This window comes from Neltuma alba, unplaced genomic scaffold, assembly GCF_004799145.2.
Source record: "Neltuma alba isolate B1F8T4 unplaced genomic scaffold, ASM479914v2 tig00013084_pilon, whole genome shotgun sequence".
In the NCBI taxonomy this organism is placed as follows: Eukaryota; Viridiplantae; Streptophyta; class Magnoliopsida; order Fabales; family Fabaceae; genus Neltuma; species Neltuma alba.
In genome coordinates this window covers 192,397-216,528 of record NW_021637412.1, presented here as the reverse complement: position 1 = coordinate 216,528, position 24,132 = coordinate 192,397, and the positions used below count along the sequence as shown (strand labels likewise).

General features: G+C 34.6%; 1 protein-coding gene and 1 long non-coding RNA gene across 2 annotated transcripts in view; one reads left to right on the top strand and one right to left on the bottom strand.

Annotated features, from left to right (window-relative positions):
• Positions 1–21,815, bottom strand: part of LOC114734307 (BEACH domain-containing protein B) — a 31,727-nt gene extending 9,912 nt beyond the window's left edge. The window contains 32 exon segments of the mRNA XM_028921917.1: positions 316–639; positions 728–1,198; positions 1,315–1,536; positions 2,598–2,811; positions 2,964–3,428; positions 3,579–3,691; positions 5,416–5,592; positions 5,738–5,953; positions 6,034–6,225; positions 6,414–6,669; positions 6,853–7,041; positions 7,174–7,510; positions 7,664–8,093; positions 8,176–8,494; positions 8,604–8,764; positions 8,906–9,079; positions 10,834–11,178; positions 11,326–11,367; positions 11,569–11,724; positions 12,005–12,154; positions 12,258–12,416; positions 12,545–13,006; positions 13,682–13,997; positions 14,194–14,652; positions 14,988–15,056; positions 15,493–15,718; positions 17,628–17,948; positions 18,407–18,583; positions 19,213–19,447; positions 19,620–19,683; positions 20,651–20,845; positions 21,652–21,815. Coding sequence (XP_028777750.1) covers positions 316–639; positions 728–1,198; positions 1,315–1,536; positions 2,598–2,811; positions 2,964–3,428; positions 3,579–3,691; positions 5,416–5,592; positions 5,738–5,953; positions 6,034–6,225; positions 6,414–6,669; positions 6,853–7,041; positions 7,174–7,510; positions 7,664–8,093; positions 8,176–8,494; positions 8,604–8,764; positions 8,906–9,079; positions 10,834–11,178; positions 11,326–11,367; positions 11,569–11,724; positions 12,005–12,154; positions 12,258–12,416; positions 12,545–13,006; positions 13,682–13,997; positions 14,194–14,652; positions 14,988–15,056; positions 15,493–15,718; positions 17,628–17,948; positions 18,407–18,583; positions 19,213–19,447; positions 19,620–19,683; positions 20,651–20,769 — 7,560 coding nt within the window. The 5' untranslated portion in view covers positions 20,770–20,845; positions 21,652–21,815.
• LOC114734309 (uncharacterized) lies at positions 316–22,632 on the top strand. The gene is made up of 3 exons (XR_003739148.1): positions 316–368; positions 14,139–14,145; positions 22,620–22,632. It is a non-coding gene; the product is annotated as an uncharacterized LOC114734309 (long non-coding RNA).
• Positions 22,633–24,132: the final 1,500 nt, after the last annotated feature.

The window sequence follows — 24,132 nt, the reverse complement described above, 5'->3', positions numbered from 1 at the left end:
ATATTTAATAAAAAGGTTAAAGTGCAAATTTACCCCAGAAATTTTCACTGAGGAGCACTAGACATCCGAAATTTTTGTGTGTGTAAATTTGCCTCTGAAGTTTAAAATTGTAGCAATTTTGCTTCCTTCCATTAAAAAGTTAATGTTGACCATGACCATATTTAACGGTAGGGAAATTATAACGATTTTAAACTTTTGGGGCAAATCTAGGTGCTCAGTGCTCCTTAGTGAAAACTTTCCGCATAGATTTGCACCTTAATCTTTAATAGAATAACAATAGAAAGCTTCATATAGAAAAACCAATGAAAACCAAACCTTGGCCATGCTCCATCTTCTGTGGCGCTTGACACATTTGATAAGTTTAACAGGTGCATTTCCATTTATTATTTTACTGTTAGTAACTGATATTCCTTTCTGAAAGTCTATATCAGAAACCGGCCACTTCAGTGACCTTTGCTTTGGATCAGACTTTGTCAGATCTGAACTGCTTGAAGCAGGGAAGTCTTTAAAAACAGATGATCCACCAGTACCTTCAACCAAAAATTGGCCAAAAAAGTGCAAAACATCTTTCATGACTGCCAAATGCCCAGCTAATTTTCTCTTCGAGGTTACGAGAACACATGGAATAGACATAAGCACCTAAGAACAGTAATTATATGTGATCAAATACACTAGCACACTCTCCTTCCAAATAATATAAAAGATAACGTTCTGAGTCCACACGTACCTCACTTTGAGCTTCTGCTTCTGGCGAAGAGAAACTGTCTTTTCGTTCTTGCACAGTATCCTTTTTGTCACTATCCTTTAGTAAGTCAGAGGATGTGTTTTCAGAAGGGTCAAGGGGAACAGATATCCTTTTTCCACTTATTTCACTATTGGTTTCATTAGAATCCAAGCTTCCTTCCTCAGTTATTTTTCTCACTCCTTTGAGCAGAAGTTGCTTCATCTGCTCAGGTATATGTCCCACAAAACTAGGATTATTTTCAGTGACAGGAGTGGCTAATCCACTGACAGAGGCAGAAGGTGGAATGCACAGATTTTCGTCAAAATGATAATTCTGCCTTAGTTTTGGCCTACGGCGCCATGTATCTTCAGTCTTGTCAAGTTTCCAGTGTGTTACAACATGATTTGGAAAAGGGTTAGCAGACCATGGACCCCTCTCATCAATTAATGAACGAAACATGTGTATCCATTTTTCCTGTAAAAGAAAACTTTGTTTATGGACATAGTAACGAAACACATAGCAACTGTAACCAGGATAACCAGGGGCAACAAAAATTTCATTAAATAGAAAATGAATGACATCATTCATACAGCCACATTTTGCTGCTCTTCCTCACAAGTAAGGTGGAATTCAGCTCTTTTGACATCAACTGAAGCAAGAATGGAGTTCAAGCTATTTTGTATATCATCTTCAAAAGCTTTCTTGCTACTAGATTCTTCCAAGAAGTTTTCTTCCATTCTAGATTGGAGTTCCTGCATCTGCTGGGTTCGGTCAGTTTTAATTGTCTTTATATATTTAGCTTCATCCACAACCTAAAGAGAAATGCAAAAAGGTTCATCAGATATCACATGTAAGCAAACAGGAAAAAGGAAAGAGTTAGGGGAAATGCCAAAAGAAATTTAAAGCCTTTTAATCATTCTAATATAATTAATCAGAGATATCACGGCACAAATGCCAGCTCTTAGCCAAAAACAGTAACATAATAGAACACAGCATATTAGCATATTTACTAAATGGTCAACTGTACAACACGAGAGTGATATAGATTAGCGGGGAATGGAACAAGAAATTTCAGCCAGACAGACAAGTCTAGCCAACACAACGATAAAGGTGGATCAAGTTATAAAATTTTAGCATGCTTCCTAGAAATATATTGAACTTCAAGTCTTCAAGTTCCTTGGTAGGAATCTGGCTTAGGAAAAATCAAACTAGACTAAAAATCATGCTTGTAAATAGTTTTAACAATACTGTATGATAAATAATGTACGAATTAGATGTGGATCTTGTGCGCTAAATAGTTTGAGCAATGAGCCACATTGTTAATGACTTGTGAGCAACACAAGTTCTTACAGGTTTTATATACATCTATATATCTTAAAGACTCAATGAGAAATTGTATTGCATTAAATATTCTGGGAAAAATTAATCAATTGATTCCTATAGTTCTGACTTAGTAGTCACCCATTCCCTAAACTTTCATTTGATGCAACTTAAACCCAAATTTTAACTTACTATAACTCAGTCCCTGTACTTTAAACCAATTAAAACTTCAGTCCCCGTGCTTTGGGAAATATATAATTTGATTTTCTAAAATGCAGGAACCAATATCTCAAATGGTTAAAACTATAAAAACTGAATTGCAACTGAATTTTAACCAAGTCAAAACTATAAAAACTATGCTACAATGAGTCAAAACTTAAGGACTAAGTTTTGATAGAGTTAAAATTGCAAGGACCAAATGATTCATTTTCCCAATGTAATCATTATAATATGATTATAAGCAATAATAAATAATAATATTGTAATATATTGATAAGAATAATCACATATAGAAATTAATAAACGAAAAAAGAAGCAAAATTTTGAAACATACCGCTGCTAATACTCGATCCTTTTGAATTATATTTTGAATGGATCCTGTTTCTTTAAAATTGCTATTTGGATCTGAAGAGTCATCTCTGCCCACCATGCTACTAGCAAGCATTGATTTTCCTATGTTGACAGTCTCACGAATGAAATGTGATACCACATGAAATCGAGCACCGTCATCCAATAATCCATACTGTGACCTAACAGCAAGCATTGCCCTGACATCTTCCAAATAAAAGTTAGACTCCGCCAGGTTAAGTTTGATATAATTGCATATTGGCTGTAATTGAAAAATAACAGAAACACAAATCCCTGGACTTTAGACTCAAGCTTATAAACTTGCTCAAGCGTGTTTAGAAAGGGATATTACCAGATGACAAGTTGCAGCCTACCCTTGCTAGGCTCATCATCAGCAGTCAATAAGCAAGGCAAAAGTGAAACAACCCGTTGGACACACTGCAATGCCCTTTCAAGGGAAGCTTTACACAAATATAGGATTACAAGTCGAAAAATAATTCTTGGGAACCTCTCTCCTCGTAAAACCATGGCTTTATCAACATTTGGTTTAGGTTTTGCACCCAATGCAGAACCTATCCCACCTGATACAACAACAGCAGCCACTTCTGCAGCAGGAATGTTCAATGATTCAACTAAACCACGTGCCCTTTGACCTAATGATGGCCCTGTAAACGATGATGATTTGGGTAATAGTTTGCCATGCCCCTTGCCATTCATCTCACTAATAACAGCCCATAAACTGTCATATAGATTCCACCACTTTTCCTCAATTTTGTCACCTTCCTCTGGTATTGACTGCTTACAATCCAGCGATTTTCTGAAAGATGAAATAACCAAACTTTTAAAAATGTACTTCCATGCAGCATCTCTTTTTCCTTTTATTTTTTCTTCTTCTTTTTTTTGGGGGGAGGGGGGGGGGCCGGCAGGGTGGGGGCGGGTGTGGGGGGATGGCTCAAAATGCCAATACCTAGATGTTTGCTCATCATCATCGCCTAGCATAACCTCTTTTAAGGCAGAGCTATAATCTTTGTGATGTTCCAATTCCAAAGTAAGGTGAAAATCAGAGGCACTTCCAATAAACTGTATGAAAAGAAACAAAAGATACACGGTATCATAAGAACTTTCAATACTGCAACAATACAACTTTCAAACATTTTTTAGACTAAAATAATAATAATTCAAGCTCCCTCAGATGCTCTCGTTAGTGCATAGATATTTTTTGGTTTCAGCTCAAGGCCCAGACCCATTGATCTATCAGAATATAGCCAAGATACCCGACTATCTTGACTATATATACAATTGTATTTTACTCAGTTCAGTAAGTGAAAAAGACTTAGGACAAAGAAGCATTGACACAGTTTATTCACATGGTACCAGAGAACTTCGCATTAAGCTCTTGATTTTATAAAAATCTCCTATTTGTTTCAAAGAAATCCCTAAACCTCCCTTGAACAAAGGGATTGAGTAAAAATCATGACCATGCTAGGCTTTGCACGATCAATGAGGGTCCATAGTGTTTTTGCAGGCATAAAGAGACCATCGTACATCTGCCCAATACTAAAATTAAATGTTTAGATATATAGAACGCCTTTAGTAAACCAAGTAGAGATTAATATTTGATTCCCACCAACTTGTGTTCCCCTTCCTGAATCCAATCTAATTATCTTTGAGCACATTGGAGAAATGAGAAGAGCAAATTTTTATTAAAGCCCCGTCGTAACAATAAAATGATCTAAGGTTCAAGTATCTCAGAGAGTGCTGGATCTCAGAGAGTGCTATCTCTTGATGTGTGAGAGTTTCTTCATGAAGTACTAAGGAACCCTCATCAGCTATTCCAATTAAGACTTCCAGCTTCAAGACTTCCGAACAGGCTCTTTGGTACTTCCGGTAACTCTAGAAATAGTCAGGGTTGGAAAAGTCCTTATTCCCCGGGCAAAATGGCTCTTGAAGATAAAACAAAAGGTCAATGCTGTGATAGTGCGATGGTTGTGAGTGTATATCAATTAATTGGGTGGAATGGGCTCACTTTTCAATAATTCCTTCTTTATTTGAAAAAAGCAAAAATGAAAAGAACAAAAAAGCTGAAATTCTACGGCAGACAAATGCAAACAGCATCTTTAAGACACCAGACCATATAGTGCCTTATGCAAGAAGCACTAGATAACACGCCTCCGTGAGGAAACGCAGTCATATGAAAATAAATGCTAAAAATATGCTATATAAACAGAAAATAGATGAATGCAAATTTTACAAACGACATTTGACATTAAATTAATTATTCAAGCGCAATAATCATCAAGTGCACTGGTTAAACACTCGGTAGAACTATTCAAGTATAATCATCATCAAGTCACGTAACAACAACAATAATCAAGTGCAGTAATGAAGTTTTTATGCCATATGACAAAGCATAAAGTTAACTTTACAGTCCAAAAATGTTGTAAAGTGAGAATGAAGTCATCATGCCACATTCTAAGCGAGAATGACCAGTTTATCACGTTACTTATCAGTTAATGGCTAGGTTAGTATCCTCAAATCATCTATCCATATAGTTTTATAATACTCATACTGGGCATCTAATGCTGCAAAAAGAGCTAGTTAGTTGCCGTGGCTCAACAACAAAAGCAATTAGCTGAAGGCCTAACACCTCAAGATATAAGAACCACAGTGCCATGACACAACTGATATGATGATTTTATGCCCATCTTCTAAGTTTTTCATTTTGTAATTTCACATAGTTTTAAAATGTATTTTATTTTATCAAGACAAGTGAAATAATCTAAAAGTGCAGGCAAATGAAATACCGGGAGTATACTATCAACTTCAGATATCAGCATCTCATCAACCAATCTCAGAAGGTACAGCATATTATCCCGACAAGGTTGTGAGATGAAAACATTATCCTCAGCTGACAATTCCACCATATTCTGAATCAAATCCTCATATATATCACGGAGCAAGAATTGGTATGAATTACCACCCTACAAAAGACAAGTTTTGAAGTCAAACCATCACTTTAAGGTAGAATCTTCTATGCTAAACATAACCATATCAGATTGATTTTGACAACTTTCTAGCATGATTAAAATAATATAATTTCCATGTGCAGTCAGATTCCCACCGTACTTTGTCAGAGTACAAAAAGAAGTTGGTCGTTTCTTCCAACAGTTGCCAGCCTCCTTTTATGGAATGCATATAGTGACAGAGAACTAGAGAAAACAAATTCCTAACCACGTGCACCTCATCTGCCTCACTGCCAACTTGACTTATTGCCTTGATATTGTAGTCTTTCAATACATCAAGCATTAAAGACGATGACAACCAGGCATTCCAACCGTACTCCTACTCACAATAGAAGCAACTGTGAAAACAGTTTAAAAATTTATCAACCTGGTAAAAAGGCAAACATTATATAGCCATACCATGAAAGCTTCAATATTTGAAGGATTTGAATCAAGGAGTTCAAGAAGATCTCTTATTAATTTTATTCTAGCATGAGCATCCTCACAGCCAGACAGGTATCTGATAATCAGAGGCAACATCTGAGGAACTAAAAAGTGAGAATAATTGACCTTGCTTCTCACCCTTTCAAGTTGATTGTGTCTCTGTAAGACCTGTGGACCACAATATCTTAAAGTGATTGCCAGAAAGTCTGACCGTCAAATAAGAATTGTAAAGAATAATCACTCTCTCGACAAATTAGTGAACTCATTGAAAACCTCTGAGAATATGACCAATTTGATGGAAATGATTTAGGAATTGAAAAAAAAAGGGGGGGGGAGTCCACATAATGCCAAAATACCTGTTTGGGGCTAGCACCACCAAGAAGAACATCAAATAGAGTGGCACATAAATTATCTGTCTGTGGAAAGCTGAACAATCTATCAGAAATAGCTAAGAAAATTGGTTGCACTCTCACTTTCCTATCAATTTCTGGAAGAGATTTGGATTTTCCCACTGAGAGGTTGAAAAATCTCGATCCCTTCTTCTCAGCTGGAAAGCCAACCAAAAGCCTCCCTATGAACTGTAAGCTCAGCAATCTAATAGACTCAAGTTGCCTAGAATAAATAAATAACACAAAACAGCATAAGAACATGAAATACACTATTTCCGAAGAAGGAATTGCTGAATGCACAAAAAATTGATCATGATGTATATACTAATCTATCCATACTATTCTAGATAATAAATCAGTTTTATCATATGTGATTTCAATCGAAAAAATGTGAAGTGGAACATACTGCTGGAGAAGATTGACAAAAATCTGACAACCACCAATGATATTAACTTGTTCAAGGAAAGAAGCAAGCAGTGATTTCTGGGAAACAGCACGAATAACCACATGGAGAACATCCTCAATACAGGCCATATCATTACTTATCTCAAAAAATGCAACAAGCGCTTTTATATCCCCTGAAGTAATGTCCTGCCTGCACCCCAATAATTTCAAAAGGAAAATTGAACAGAGAATGAGTAATACTATGCAATTGCTATTAAAATATACAATGGAAAGCAGATGATACCATACACACAGCTGTAAATGGATTTCATGAATAAAATACCTTAGGCTCATTTCACCAAGACTTAACAACAGGAGACGGATTTTGCGTATTTCTTCTTTACTGGGTCTTTCACCAACTACTTGTTCAGTGATAGGATGTAGAAGAGGGCTATTTCCAACAGATAATTGAGACTTGATATTGTCACAATAAAATAGGTGAATTATCTCAAGAACACGTGGAAGCCTGCATAAACTAGTAAGCAACCTTGGATTATTGTCAAATTGCTGGATCAGAAACATGTAGAGTTCACGTTGCAGCTCATAAGTTGTGGAGACCCAGATAAGTGGATTAAGAAATATACTGGAAATAGCTTCTTTAACAAGCAGCTCTGCCAGACCTGAAGAGAATATAAAATATAATAAATAACATTGCACCATTAGAAAATATCATCAAATGAAAATGGTGTGCAGAAGAAATTTAAACTAAAGACCATGTTTCAAGCATAAAGAATCAAATGGAAAAGGATGAGAGAGTTTTGCAGATTACATACCAGAAGTAGAAACAACATTAACAAGGTTTTTCAGGGCAGAAAGTGTTTCCATGTTAAGTTGTCGTGGAGGAACTGATTGTAACAAGAAGCCCAGGACAGAAAACCCAGAAACTAGATGCATCTGTTGCTGATTTGCAAAATTCTCATCCAAAAAAGAAGCAATAAGCTCAATAACTTTAGTAGTCACACTCCCCTGCGACATGTGTGTGAGCAATGCATTTCCAGATTTTCCATTATTATTTTCATATCTACAACACTGCGTGATAAGAGGGAAAAACACAGATACGCCACCAACACAGTATATAATCTGCTGCAGTAAACGTCTTGAACATAACTCTGTCTCGCCCATTACAGATGCTTCAAAAGATTTCTTACCCAACGCATGATTTAGTATAGGAGAAACATTGAAAAGCATTCTTCCAAAGCTTGCCTGAAAAAGAAACAAATTAGTTTACAGAGACTTCACTTTTAGATACACCAATTCTATAAAATTAATAAAATGCATAAAGCACCTGGGCATTGAATCCGAAGATAATTTTTGATGCAAGACCATCTTTGGCATCAAGAATCCCACTGGGTAATTTATCTCCACAGAACGGCAGAGCTTCATTATCAAGGAATGCATACATATAGCTCGGTCCTAAGGAATAGATACTCTGGACTTGCTCTCCAGAGATGGCATCATTAAATAAATACACGGGACCAATTTGGCCAAAAAAAGAAGACGAGTCTTGGATGGATTCCGAGATGAGAGTGTGATCCTCATAGTGAGGCATTTTAATTTTAGACCCAATCAAGCAACTTGTTAAAGTTTCATTAACTTTTGCATACCTGAAAAATAAAAGCACATAGACCAAGTAAAAGCATCATAACAAGTATCGTTTTAATAGAAAAAAAATGAATTTGCAATGTTAGATGAAGACAAAATGTGATTAGAAACCTGCATCTTTCAGATGAGATGAGATCACCATCCAAGTAACACCTCAACAAGCTACCCCCCGAAAATGCTCTTCCAATGCTATGAGTTACGCAAAGAAAATGCCATTTCCTCCGGACTAAATTAACATGCAGGTCTACACGTTGTCTCTTTAGATTAATTGACTAACATGAGAAGAAGAAGGCAAAGGATCCAAAGAAGAAACCGAGTCGGTAAAGATATAAACAGATGTAAGTCAAAGCTAACTTGAGGACAATATAATCTAAGGAAAAGAAAAAACGTTTCTAGAGGATAATTTTCCTCACCTCATAAGTGAGTTTCTCCTTTGCAAGAACAGCCAAGGACCCTCTTCCATTTTCTGTAAGAAAACTGAAAAGACCCATCCCTCCATTCCTGGGGAAGTTCTCTATCCTGAGCCAGCAGGAAAAAGAAAATCCCTTATTGAGAGGCCACTGCAGAGGCGTCAAAAGCATGATACCCTTCAAGGATATGAAAGAAATGAGATTTCCATGCAAGTCAGAATAACAAAGTAGGATCATACTGCACAATCAAAATGTCCATAAAGAATTACAAGCAGAGAAAAGAGACTATTGTTACGAAGAAAACAATTCGTGCTAATATGTGAAAAGAAACTTCACCCAAGAAGTTTGCATCCATTTCCGATTCAAGGTCCAAATTAAATGCTCGTATTATATAACCTAGTGCTATGCTGGAGAGACCTCATTAAGTCCACTTTCCGTCAGGCCAAGAACAATTAAGGGGCAAGTAAAATATCCTTCATCCTAAATTGCCAGACAACTTCACAACATCAACCCCACTAACTTCAGTTTACTATCAGCTATCCTAACCACAAGTTTTTCAAAATTTGCAACAAAATGATCAACAAGAGAGGCATTTCCAGAGATATGATCCATCATCCCAAACTCGATAATCCATGTATTGGATTTATAGTATTACCTGCTTGTAACATACCTCCAATATCCATTAAAACAAGGCTGAATACAAGATTAGCACTTCTCACTATACTAGAATATGATATTGTAATTACTAGACTATGTTAATGACAGACAAATTAAAGAAATCTAGCAAATGAGTTCATATTCTAAAACCTTGGTAAGTTAAGGCACTTCATTGGCATAGAAGTACACAGACCAAAAGGAGTATTTCCATTTCAGAGAGGTGAAAAAAAACCGTTGGCCACATATTATTCTTGCAAACATGCTGTCTAATGTTCTCCCTGAGTTGTTTCCCCGTTTTTGGATCCAAGCAGCAGACCTGTTGCTACCAACCCTATAAAGCTTTGGTTTCAATATCTGAAAATTACGCGTAAATTTTCTGACCACTTCGCTCAAAAACCTTAGATATGCTTGAAATAGTAGAAAATCCCATGAAGTGAGATAGGATGAAACAAGTTGAAATAGGTGTTTCATCAAGCAGAAGATTAACCCGAACCATAAATGTACGACTCTTGTGGTAGATAAGCTAACCAAGGCACTCCCAAGGATCACGGTTGAAGAATTGATACCCATTGAGAATGAATAACATCTGCTATCCACCTTAAAGGAGTGATGATACTCGGGCTGAATTTTTCACATTTTTATCCTCTTAGTTTCTTTACTTGATCACTTGATCAGGCTTTATCATTTAATCAACTTTAAATATTCTGTTTTTTATTTCCTTAATTTTTGGCTAGCTAATTAAGTTTATATTTTATTTTTTATACCCCCTCTGGTCCTATATATAAGCTTCAAATAACTAATTCACGGATTACGAATAATTAGTTAAATTTAGTTAAAAGCAATAAATAGATTAGAAATATAATCTTGTTTCCAAATATGCCCTTACAATAAATGGAAAAAAAAAAAAAAAAGATGAAAGAGAATGTGTGGGGAAATATGATAAGAGAGAGTATGGAAAAAGAGAAAGAATATATAATTAAGGGCAAATTAGAAAAAAAACGTATCAAAGGTTAAGACAACCAAAATTTGAAACTTTTAAAATAGACCACACCCCTCCTGAAATTTGAAGCTTGTATATAGGACCGAAGGGAGTACTTCCAACGGATAAGATCAGCCAATTTATCTGTGGCCACACTTTCATCAAAATAAATAGTAGGGGGGGGAAAAAGTAATACTTCCTAGCATACAGATAAATATATATACACATACACACAGTAACCAAGCCAAAATGAAAACTTCTACAGCAATAATTCCACAACAGCTGCAGGACTTACAGAATCAATCCCAGAAAGATCAAAAAAGGCAGTCGGTCCCTTTTCGTGCAACATTGACAACAGACTAGTTAACAACAGAGAGCAGTACTGCCTCCGTGTCCCCACTTTCTCACTACGGAGTAAGGCAAATATTTTGCGTATGTCCTTCCCTGAGATGCTATGCCCACCAATGGCTTGAATTAACTGGGCAATTTGAAATATTACACTGTCATTATCTTCTTGAGAAAACCAATCGAGAAGGAAGTCAAGCATTCCTGCTCTGACACATGAAGCTCGATTAGAAATGGAATCTCTTAGCAGCTGCTGAAACACATCGAGTCCATGATGCTGCAATGACTCACTGCTCTGCCCAATCACAAGATAGCAAGCAATAATCCAGATGGCATTATATTATCAAACAAAAAGCCAGCAATTATTAGAAAAACTATCCAGAAAGACAAACTCTGGCATTGAAAATTTTTGAGGAAAAATCAAGAGAAATGAATAGCTTACCTTTTGCAGTACAATCAGATATAATGTTATCACATCTTCATTCTGAAATCGAATAAAGAGAAAGAGAAAGGAAATGCAACAAATGAGGCTCATTCAATGAAGATTTAAAGACACACTTGGTGTAATTTATCAAGAGGATAAATCAATCTAAGTGCTATCAGTATGTAGCATAATTCAAAAATAAGAGGAAAGAAGGCAAGCAAATCATACAAATTGAATTGAAGTTGTGTACTACTGTATTACCTTTATAATTGGACTCGTCTTGATATCAAACATCCCATCAACAAGCATATCAAGCAATACATTTAGAAGCCTTTCACTTGAATGCCATCGGCAAAAATCCAGTAGCAGACTTTGCAGGGTCTGATAACCTTTTCCAGCAAGAGCTCTAAATGCAGCCTGCGAAGTTTTTAATAAATCAATAAGTCAAATTTTTAACTCAAAGTAGCCTCAACAAAGTTCATGCCAAAAAAGGATAAGTTCATATGATATAACATGGCTTCAAAGCAAAACATTGTAGGGAGCCTCAAGAATGAGTTACATTATCACACCCAGTAAATACCACTGTTTGCCACAGAGTTTACGATTTAAAACAATATTGATATCAATAAAATAAGAAATTTAAAAAAAAGTATATAAACAACAAAAGATAGGGAAAAAGATTTAGAGAGATGAGAACCTTTGATGTGTCATTACTTGCAAGCAGACAAGTAAGCGTCTTAAGTACATTCAAAACCAATTTCTCCCCATTTGCATCATCAAGGTTGCTGTTAAGTAATGAAACAACGTGCAAAAAGCACTCCCCGTCACGAAACAAAGCCTGATAGTACTGAGGCAAAACAACATCAAATACAATCCTTCAGTTGACTAGTTAAATGCACGTCTTAAAGTAACTTGTGATTAGTTGAGAAACTAATCAAAAGGAAACATACTGCTGGATTAGTCTGGAGTAGATCTCTCATTCCAACCAATAAATCAATAGACAGGTCTACAAATCCCTTCTCCCGTTCTTTTATCTGATTAAATGTTTCTAAATACTTAGAGCATAACTGCAACTTTGCTTTTTTGTCTTCTTCAGAGTGTGGTGCAATCTGGAAAAATATCAATGTGCGAGATTCATAGTCAATATTATACATAATAAACATGAGGTCAAACATGATTTTTACACCTTCATCACACCATAACACGGTGAAAACAAAAATCAAAAACATAGGAATACCTTCATCAGCACAAGTATTTCTCTGAGCACGGCATTTCTCAAATCTTCTACCCAGAATAAATCAAATAAATAATCAATACATGCAAAATCATTCAATATCAAATTCCGTGCATCCTCAGCTGCAGATGAAAACATAGCATAGAGCTCCATGCACAATTTCATACAGTTAAACAAACTTTGCGAGCTTTCATGTGAACTGCATTTTTGTTGATACTGCTCCAATACTACTTCCATGCTACTAATCTCACCAGCAATATTCATTTTTCCACATCTTCTAGACTCTTGTGCTTGAACACAAGCAACTTTTAGAATTCTGGAAGCTGCACTAAGGGTCTTAAAAGAAGCAACAGTTTTCTCAGGGGAGGCATGGAAAATGGAAACCAAGCTCCTCACAAGAACACTAGCAGTTTCCAGATTGCAGGCAGACCGTTCAAGCACATCCAGCAAAGCGGACAATTCAGGCTATAGAAATAATGAGAGGAAATAAATATTAGAAGGCTTCCAAAAGAATCAAATTCAGCCATGCAATCAAAGAAACAAAAACAGAACATATATATATACATACCCACAAATATGTTGCTTACCAAATCAAACAATAGATAAAAGTTTTGGACACTGGCATATTAAGAATACATATAAACAAAAATAAGCTTAGTTCCACCAGAGAAGCATGCTAAAAGTCAATTGACAAGAAAAAAAGTGCATGACTTGGAGCAAAAACCAAATGCAGATGAGACAGATTTCTAGGTTTAGAAATGTGACATAGTGCTTAGGTAGATCTTTACAACAAGCACTACATCCCTCATCAACCGATTTACACCCATATCCCTTTTTTCTACCTCTTTTGATGTAACAAATCGTGCATGAAATTTAGATGCAACTTCATTTCAGAAAATCTTAGAAAAACACATCATGGCATGTATTAGAACATATAATCTGCCAAGAAACCCAATGCCAATCTTGCTATTCCGGAAAAAATAATAATAATAAAAGAGCTATTAATTCATTCAAAGAAAAAAAAAAGAGCTATTCAGTCCTCACAGTAAATGCGTCAAGGATTAAGTTTCTAAGTCTCCATTTCATTGGACGAAGGAAAATTTCATGCAAAATATACCGTAAAAGGAAAACCGAACCAACCAAGTTGTGTGGATTTTCACAAGAGATTGCAGCAAATTCCAGAAATGAAATTGCTTCCATCTGCAGACTATTAACCCTGCCCTCTTTTAAGATGCTGCTAACGTTACTTGAAGCAGAAAAGAATTCAGACTTCTCAGGGTTTGCAAATGTCTCACCAGAATTTTCCCCTGAAGCTAATTCAAAATAAAAGAAATTTTCTGAGAAGATAAGATCCCAAATACCCTCTTCTCGAAAAATTTGAAGTGAAATGGGTGAAGTAGAAAGAAAATCTTTAAATGCTCTGAGAACTGTCTCCTGCAGAATTGTCACAAAGACCCTGCAAACAAATCATACGAAACAAGTTGCAAAATTAGCACACAGCAAGACATTCCAATTTTATAGCCACGATAAGTAGTGATGCATATAATTCACAGTGCTGTTAACCCCCCCCCCCAAAAAAAAAAAAGAAAACCCAAAGCAAAATAGTGCAAGTTTCAGCCCAAAGAAAAGTTCCTGTAAGCCATTGGCAATACCTTAAATGGCAAGGAAACTTATTCTGACTTGAGCAAGCTTTGATGCAAGGAAATATTGCAATTAGAACCCTCATTACCCATTTGATTGACTTTTTACAATATCCTGGAGAAATTGACAGAGGACGTCCACCAGCAAATACTTGGACATTATGAAATTTTGAACCTTCGGAAGTCAGAAGGAATGAGCAGAGTATGCGGCTCAACTTAACAGCATAATCATTCCATTCTATTGAAAAAGAAGAACTGATGGAAATGCCACCAGAAGCCAAAGCTAGATCAGGTTTCACACAATTCTCATTATGAAGGTCCAGATCGAGCATTCCACTTTGCTGTTTTCCCGCCAAATCCTTCTCCTGCCCCATATCTATAAGCACGAAAGCTGGTGAACAAAAGCTAGTTGCAAATTTATGTACTCTACCATTTTCACAAAGAAATTGCAGATTGTTCGTATTCCCAAAGCTGTATAATCGTCAAGGATCAACTACAGTTACATCATATCTGGATGAAAGACCACAAACACTCTACAGATTAAACAAACAAAAGTCAATTAACCTAAAAATATGGATGATCATAAACCAACTACCACAAGGTAGCTGACTTGAGAAACAAACAAATAGAAAAGACATGAATAGATCTTACAAAATGTGTGTGTGTGAAATGTCTCACCGCTCCAGTAATGTCAATCTACCATATATTTTTCACATGAAAGAATCTTTCAGGATGCCAAGACTCTTGTATATATAAAATCCGGAAACCTTCAGAAGTTTAAAACATGACCAATAAATAAAGGATACACAGCTTCTCTCAAGACCTTGAGAGCAAGAACATGAACCTGGAAAATTTTCTGTAGCGGTTTATTATCCCTGCAAGAAGAATGAAAACCAATTACTCAAATACATAGTAATGCAGGTATACACATTAAAAAAACAGAATGTGCTCTGAGACACACACACACAAGGAATGTCATATATACGTTCTTAAAAGTAATCACAAACTTATACAAATAAAGTAGGAAATGAGTGAATTTGAAGAGCCCAAAACAATATATTATTCTCTTGCACAGAACTAAACTTACATCATGATGCAATAAAATTCAACCACATCTGGCTTTATCAAGAAAGTATTCTCATTAAGTAATTTTCCACAAAGTCAAGCGTCGAAACTTGTACTGATACCTCAAATACAAAATGCAGAACTTCCAATATCTACTACAAGCACGAGACAGTTATCATACCCAACAAATGTATCCAACGAAAAAAATAATATTTGGCCTGATATAAACCACTTCGCTAAAATTACCTTAAACTATCGACCCGAGAGGATTTGCCATAAAGCATTCTCATATAATTTGATGGAACTCCAAGACCATCCAACAGAACTTCCAGTCCTCCAATACTTTTAAAAAGATTTTGACCTCGGGGATTTGCAGATAGGACATAGCAAAGTATTTTCAGAGTCAAATACTGAATTGAGTCATCCACCCACTGGTCTTTCATGCTCAATCTTCTAATGATGCGCAGTATCTCTGTGATAATTTTAGCTCTGATGAGTACAAAATAAATTATAAAAGTAAACTAGGCATTAGAAAGGGCTAGAAGCTTTAAAAAGTGACTTCAACAAGTAACAACGCTCCTCAGCCCCTCAGCATATCTGACAGGGACACACCATTAAACAAATAAACAGCATGAATAGGCAGCTCAAATAAGACACAATACAGGTCAAAAACTACATTCACTACTCAGAGAGCAGAAATTGTACCTACAAGACAGAATTGATAAAATGTAGATTTGGAGCTCAGACAAACTTAAAACTGAGATATCACAAAAATTAAAATATTAAAACTACCTCCATTCCTTAATATAGGAGCTCGTTTGACTTTTATTTTCGTCCTAAATATAAGACACCAATCCACTTTGTCTCTTATCTTTATCTATTTTTTCAAAGTAGTCCTTGTCATAATGGTGATTCTAGCCAATACACTTGATTAGGAAGAATATTTTAGGAAAAACAACTTATTTATTACAAATAATTAATTTAACTAGTTTCAGCAATCTATTTAAATTAATCAACTAGCCTTGATATTAAGGACTGAAGGTAGTAAAACCATTTTGAAGGGGGGAAAAATGAACATATTGAGCATGAGAATAATTACAATATTTTTCCTATAAATTCTACTTTTTATTGGCCCAAACCACATTTGTAATTTCTCCTTTAACATGGATGTGGAAAAACTCATTTCCATTAGATCCAACATATAGTCATAGTGATTCCCACTGTAAAGAATATCATCTAGCAGAAGTGAAAATATGGAGACTTCACAGATTTAAAAAATATAAATATGTCTTTGACTTTTTGCTTTCTCTTCATCAATCACTACTGTTAATTGCAAAAATAAATAAATAAATAAAGAAAATCAACAAGATTACTGAGAAATTGATTGATTATTGTCCGCAAACAACATCAAACCAAAAGCATAATACTGAACCTAACAAGGACTTGACTGCTTGGTCCAAGAGGTTCGAATACCATTTCAAAAAACAAGTCACTGGCAAAAAATTGCCCTGAGGCCAAAGCCTAGAGATCAGTCAAAACCTTGACTCATCAATCTAGTGCCAAAAGCATATTTGAAAAAAACAATGACAATGAGAATCAAAATACTTCCCACTTAGTCAATGAGTCTCTCATACCATGTCAAGATCCAATTAACCTTTTCGTCAAAAGAAAGATAAAAAATTATAATGAATATTTAGAGGGTTAATATAATCTTTGGTCCCTCAAATTTGCCCTCATTTTGGTTTTGGTCCCTCAAGTTTCAAACCACAAGTTTTGGTCCTTCAAGGGGCAAAATGGTCCAAGTTCTTATTAGATTATAGGGACCAATGTTTTAAATGAAAAAAAACTTGAGGGACCAAAACCAAAATGATGTCAAAATTGAAGGACCAAAATTTGTATTAACCCATATTTAAATATAAGTTATAAGGTGGAGGACTCAGTGCCCATTTGGAAAAGTCAGATTTTAAAGGCAACTTTTTATGTTATAATAATATTATAAACTTTACTACCGAAAAAATCTTATCTTCATAACAAAAGAACTCTGGAGCTGTCACTTAAAAAGATGGTTCAACCAGGCACTTCGAGTGGATTTTTTCTCTAAAAAGTACTATTCCTTTACTATCACTATGAACAGAAATAACATGCTGATTTCCCTCTTAGGAAAGAATATATATCTGACTGTGCCATGCAGACATTAACACGACAAGGGGACTATTACAAACCTTGACCCCGCTCTGTCTTCATAAACGAACTTAGCTTATTATCCCAAGAGCAGGGAACCAACTAATTAGAATCCATGCACAATTTATCATTTCCAGCTCCGCGGAGCAAAAATGCCTAACTTCACAGTATGTAAGAACAACAATGGATGCCTACCTTACCTACTAACCAATTGTGACCGCCAGATTCCATCACAAAACTAGTAGCTGTCTGATGCCAATATGACCTTTCTTCAGAAGACAGAACACTTGAACTATCGGAAGAGCTAATGGAAGCATCAGCAAATGAAACAAAGCCTATAGTACCGCACAAAAACTCATCCTTTTCATCTACACTTGAACCTAAATCAATGAAATTGCAAATTATTGACACCACGTATAATAGAATTTGTTGGAGCAGCTTGAAGGTCTCCATGGTGAAGTCGGACAAACTTTCATCAGCTGAGAAGGTGCCGCTTATGGTTTTCAGTTGAACAACAGCCGCTGAAATAAATTAAATACAGTTAAAAACTCAAGTTCAACATTCATTATTATAAATAACATGTATTAGAGAGGACTGAAAGGAAACAAATTCAAGCGCAGAAGCTAGAACAAATTCATGCAAAGGAAATAATATTTCCAATGATATGTGCTTATTAGGAATATGAAAAGGAAAAACAAGATGAAGAATTTATAACTATAACAACATCACAATATTGTAACTTGACTCTGTAATTAGAATGGTCTAAAGAAAAACATGCCAAATTGAACGAAACACATAGGAGTCCTTCCATAGAAATAAAATCAAGAAAATGCGCATGCATAAACTACATTAGTAGATTAAAAAAGACCATGCCTAAACTTAAGCAACCACAACAGATGGTTAAAGAATGATGAAACAAAATGCATAACCAAAATACTGATAAAAGACAAATTTACAGTTACTCCCAGTATAATGATACCTTTCATCATAGCAGTAAGTTTTTGAACACCATCATGGTATCCAAACACCCTGCAATTATATAATGAACGGGTGATAATTTTCAGAGCATCCAATATGGCAAATCCTTCAGAAGCAATAAAAAAGTTGGTAGCTGCTCCAGTTAAGTCAGTTGGTGATTGTTCCATGCCGGTGTTCACTGAAATCACCAGTAGGGTACAAAAATTATTGCAGACTACAGAAGTACAAATAATTAAAAATGGAACGGGTCTGCAAAACAAAAAAATAAAAAATAAAAATAGGAATGGGTCTAAAGAGGCAATGATTATTGGATAACAGACCATCAAGAGCAAAAATAATCATTTCTAAGCGCCAAACACTATCCTATATTCGAAGAAAATATGTCTGGAAATTATTTTACTTTTGAACGGATGTGAAAGACTAATGTTCCCGAAGAAGGGAATGTGAAAAAGGTATGAAATTCCTCATACATATTTTTATAGTAAAATGAATTTCTTGATGAGAAGAAGAAAATTGGCCAGATCAGAGCCCATTTATTGGCCCATTAGCTAACGGATTTATTATTTATGACTTCGCAATGCCCTATCTCATTATTTAGGATCTGATTTGTTTAGAAATATCTTAAATTTACTTTTTGCTACTTTATTGGGCCTAATTACTATTTAGGTCGATATATCTTGAAACCTAATTCCATTTTGATTAATACATAGATCTTATGATTCCATCAGCTAACGGATATTATGTTGTATCACATCCATGACCTCCTTTGCACGAGTGTTACACAATTATGATTTTTTGCTAACTTACACTCAGTAACCAGTGAGCTTAACTGTGTGACCTCCTCGATCAATATCCTAATCATTTCAGCAGGATGACCAGCTATGCATCCCACAATTAGGTCATCCGAAGATGGTGAATTATCTGCAGATTGGAAAGTAGTTGAAGCAACCTCTGGTACTGCGCCTGAATTTACAGGTGCCCAATCCTTGTAAACAAGAAGAAACTGCTTGAGGAAAACATGAAGCATCCGCTTTTTTTCCACCTAAAACAATGAGGTCGGTGAGTTATATGAAAAATTTAATCAACAGACATTTAATGTTGCAGGAAAAACACAGAACACAGTCGTTTAACATTACTGTGGACTACTGGAGCACCCCGTGATGCTACAAGAAGCTTCAACAACTTTCATATCCAATAAATAAATCTAAGCATACCTTATCATCAATTTTCTCATATCTCTGCCAGAGAGCATTTACAATTGCCTCATCACCAACATCACTGGAAAAAGAAATTGAAAAAATTACAGGAAACTCGATCTAAGGATTAATGCTATAGGTATGGACAATCATGTCCCCTTAACAAATTTGGAAGGCAAAAAGTCTACGTCTTAGCTGGAAGAACATATGTTGACATAAAAAGTAACTCATCTTCCATAACAGCTTAGACTGTTGTAATTCACAGCAAGATTGAGCAAAAGTTGCAAATATTGAACAGATCCTTAGATGTTAACAAAATATAAGAGAAAAGGTCAAAAATAATATTATTCCAAGGCTCTAAAATGGCTGACATTTCCCAAATAATAGGATCCAAAATTGGACACACTTTATCGATGCCTTCACCTAACAGTTCAAATGTCAGATATGGGGGACTCAGTGAAGTACAAAATCCAAGAAATTGAATATTAGCATTGATACAAAAGAGACGTGCAAAAAAGAACAGATAGTATCATTTTTTTTCCTTGAGAAAAAGTGAGTAGAAGTCAAGGTATGAAGTTGGGAGATACTGAGGCCCAAACCCAGCCTCAAAAGTCAAGCATTGGTGCTTCCCTCACAAACACTAACATGACCTGCTCTCACTGAGTTAGCATAAGCATGATAACAGTCTTAGTCTATACATTCAACACAGCACATTAATGTTTCAACTGGATCCTTCACAGTTATAGCTGATTACGCAAGTTCTAGAATTTTTTAGACAATAGACACTCTAGTCAAATGTTAAGAAGGCGTCCGTCCCAATTTGCGAGCCACTCTGAAGACACTAATTTAAAAAATTGATAACAAGATAAGTTGAGCTCCTTTATGCAAAGACGAGATTATATACATTGAGCTTCAGCATAAATTTGAAAGATAGCTAAGTATTCAAAATGATCTAATGAATGCAAAAATCGTGCATTGTTCAATCTAATTCTTGAAGCCATAAAGTTTCCACTCAAGCAAAATAAGTATAAGAGTGTACATCCTATTACCTGAAGCGGATCTTGGGCACAGGAGGGGTAATTTTTTTTGCTTGCAAACCTGGAGACTCCCCAGCATGCCCACTAGAAGTTCTCCGGATAAGTTCAGCAACATTCTTGACAATATTCATCCTTCCTCAGTAAGGTTTATAGAGCATCAGGGCTTTGTGATCCAAATAGATAAAATACATGTATATATAATGATTCCTGCCATCATTTCCACCGACCTCAAATTCCTAATATAGAAATAAAGCATAGCATTACACAATGAAATGGAAAACGTCAAGAAAATAAGGGTATGAAAACCAATAAGCCATCGATAACAGTAACAACTGAAGCTCCGCCCCACATCATCATCATCATTGTCCTCATCATGCCGTCGTCATCACCATAGTAGTAGAAGTGGTAGCAATAGCAGTCGTAGTTATATTCCAACCTCGACGTTAATGTGGTTAAAAATTGAGGCAATTGGATTTCAATGCGAAAGCGAGCAAAAGCACACTGAAAAGTTTGCTTCAAAGCAGCACGGCTCCACAACTAGACTAATCAACTTTAGCATTCAAAAGCCAGCTGAAGTTTACTGGAGCTCGGAATGAAAGGACAATAGCCTGATCAGTTGGTCTTGGTTCCCATACCACAATCCCTCTCCTCACATTCCCATGAGGCGCGAAAAACGAAAATAGAACGAAAGGACTGAACAAGCATCTCCAACATAATATCATTTTCACTTAATTCATCCTATTTCCGGTCCTGACGAGCTTGCAAGAAAAACCGTGATACTTGTCGGGATTGGAAATTATCAAGAGCTACTAAATTAAAAGTGACGATCAAAAAATATATATATCAAAATGTGAAATACTAATCCTACACATTTTAAGAATTTAGTTTAACCTGCTCGTGCAATAGCATTGATATAACTTAGAGAATTAAACAAAAATAGTTGTACTGAGCGAGCTTATCGTTGTATAATTCTTGCAGCGTGTTAGACCTAAATCCAAATATGATTAAGGTACCTGAAAGATAAGGAATGACTGAAGCTCCGGGGAGCTCTAGGGTTCCCGATTGGAGATCAAGATACGAATACTCCAGAAACCTTCTTCCCCCTTCTTATGGTAAACTAGATTCCCCGGAGCTTCTTTAATGGCGTCGATCAGAGGCAAAAGTGGTCGTCTGTCGCGCAAGATTTCATTCATTTTTGTTCCTAGTTTTTTTGGTACTCTAACCTTTTATTCCACTAGTCCCACCCCTTATTAATTACTGCTCGTCTTATTAATAGCCTTAGTTATGTAAATTTTTTTCTATTTTAAAAATATAAAGATGTTTTTTTAATTAAAATTTATGTTGAAATATTTTTTGTTTACTAATTTACTGTTTACAATATTAAATTCCTATATTTTGACTAAAACTATTTTAAAGAATTTGAGATTTTTTGACTAAAACTATTTTAAAGAATTTGAGATTTTTTTTCTTCACCTTAATTTTATTTTTATTTTTTCAGATTGTTGTTTGTTTAATTATTATTTTTTATGTTGGGCCAGAAAATTAAGTAATTTAGTTATTATAAATATAAAAAAAATGAATACAAATTTGATTAATTCTTTAAATAAGTATATAATTGATCAAATTAAATAAGTTACAAAAGGTTGCAGCAAATTTTTTTTAAAAAAATAAATTATAAATTTAATGATCTATATAATTTTTTTAAACTCACATAATTTATACTATATGATAATTTAAAATATTTTCTAGCTATTTTAACCTTAAGTTTCAATGTTTCGTGAAGAATTAAAATTATGCAATTCTACAATATATCAAAATTAAAAAATTTACAACGTATTAAAAAGTTACAAATATTATAATTTTTTTGTATCAAAAATTATTTTTATACATATAAATGACTTAATAACATTTAAGTTAAATAGAAATATTTTGGTTAAAACAAAAACTTGAAAGTCAAATTTAACGGCTAACTAATGGTTAGATAAATGGAAATGAAATCTTAAAAATTTAAGAGAAGTTTGTGTAACATAGATTTTAATTTTATGAGAGATTACACATTTTCAAATTAGAGGGAGGATTTTTATAATTCAGGCAAAACATATTAGTAGTCAATGTATTTTACTCTATTTTTTATGCCAACAGATTAATGCTAATGTTAAAATCTTAAATATTACTAAAATATTCACAAATTGAATTATTAGGATAGCAGCAAGTAGCATAAAAAGAATGTTTGAGACTAATAATATTAGAATTAAAGGATAAAATAAATACTCTGTAAAATTAAAAAGACATACCTAAGATTTTATTTAAAATTAAAATAAAAAACCATATTTTTGTCATTGTCAAAGTAATGAAGACTGATTGATAGTGGCAAAAAACATAAAACGAAAAAACAAAGAGAAGTTAAGAATGACGCGTGAAAGGGGAGGAAATCTCGGCAAACATTTTAGAAGTTGCTTGGAACGGAGATAGATCTTTTTAAAAAGCAATTTTCTTTTTTTGTCACCAGGAAAAAAATAAAAAGCAATTTTTCAATTGTGTTTTGCTTATAAAATAAATACATGGGGAGAATTTTGTCTCAGTTTACATGATTATAAGCCAATTTGTATTGAATTTTAGACTAGTTTGGAATGGCTTGTAAACAACTTTTCAATCGTAATTCATAATTTATAGAATACAGGATAATTATGTGAGAAGAATTTTGTCTCAACTTAGTGAAACGTGTTTATAAGTGCTTATATAGGTGATGCCAAATAAGCACTTTATAAATAGTTTTTCAATCATGATTTACAAAATACTACCTATGATCCTTAATATAAGACCATGTTTGACTTTTAGTTTGGTCTTAAATATAAGACCCCAATCCACTTTATCTCTCATATTTACTCAATTTTTTTCAAGATAATCCTTCTAATAATTATAGCTCTAGTTAATACACTTAATTAGCAAGGATATTTTAAGAAAGACAACACCTATCTAGGACAAATAACTAACTCAACTTACTTTCTTAATCTCCTCAAATTAGTCAACTGACTCTTATAATTAGGATCGGAGATAGTATAAAGTAAGTATGTGAGAAAAATTTTATCTTAACTTACATGAGATAAACCAACAAATACCTATGTAAGTGATTCCAAATGAGCATATAAGCAATTTCAAACGAGCATGGGCTCTTGTCCGGTTTCCGTGCTCACGTTTAAATTCCACTGCTTCAGATTGAACAACAATGGTAAGGCCAGAATGCTAAATATAAAAGTTAGAAAACGTAACGTTGCTTTGGTCATAAATATAATACTTATCAGATCTTTAATATAAGACGTAATCGTTAAGTTGATTTTGATTCTGAATGTAAAACATAATTATCATATTTATCAATTTTTTTAAATTACTCATATTGATACTTGCTCAGTTATATCAAGTAGGAGAGGGAGGTATGACATTAAAAAAAATAACTATAGTGTTTTAGGAAAAACATATCGTATTTTTTATAATTA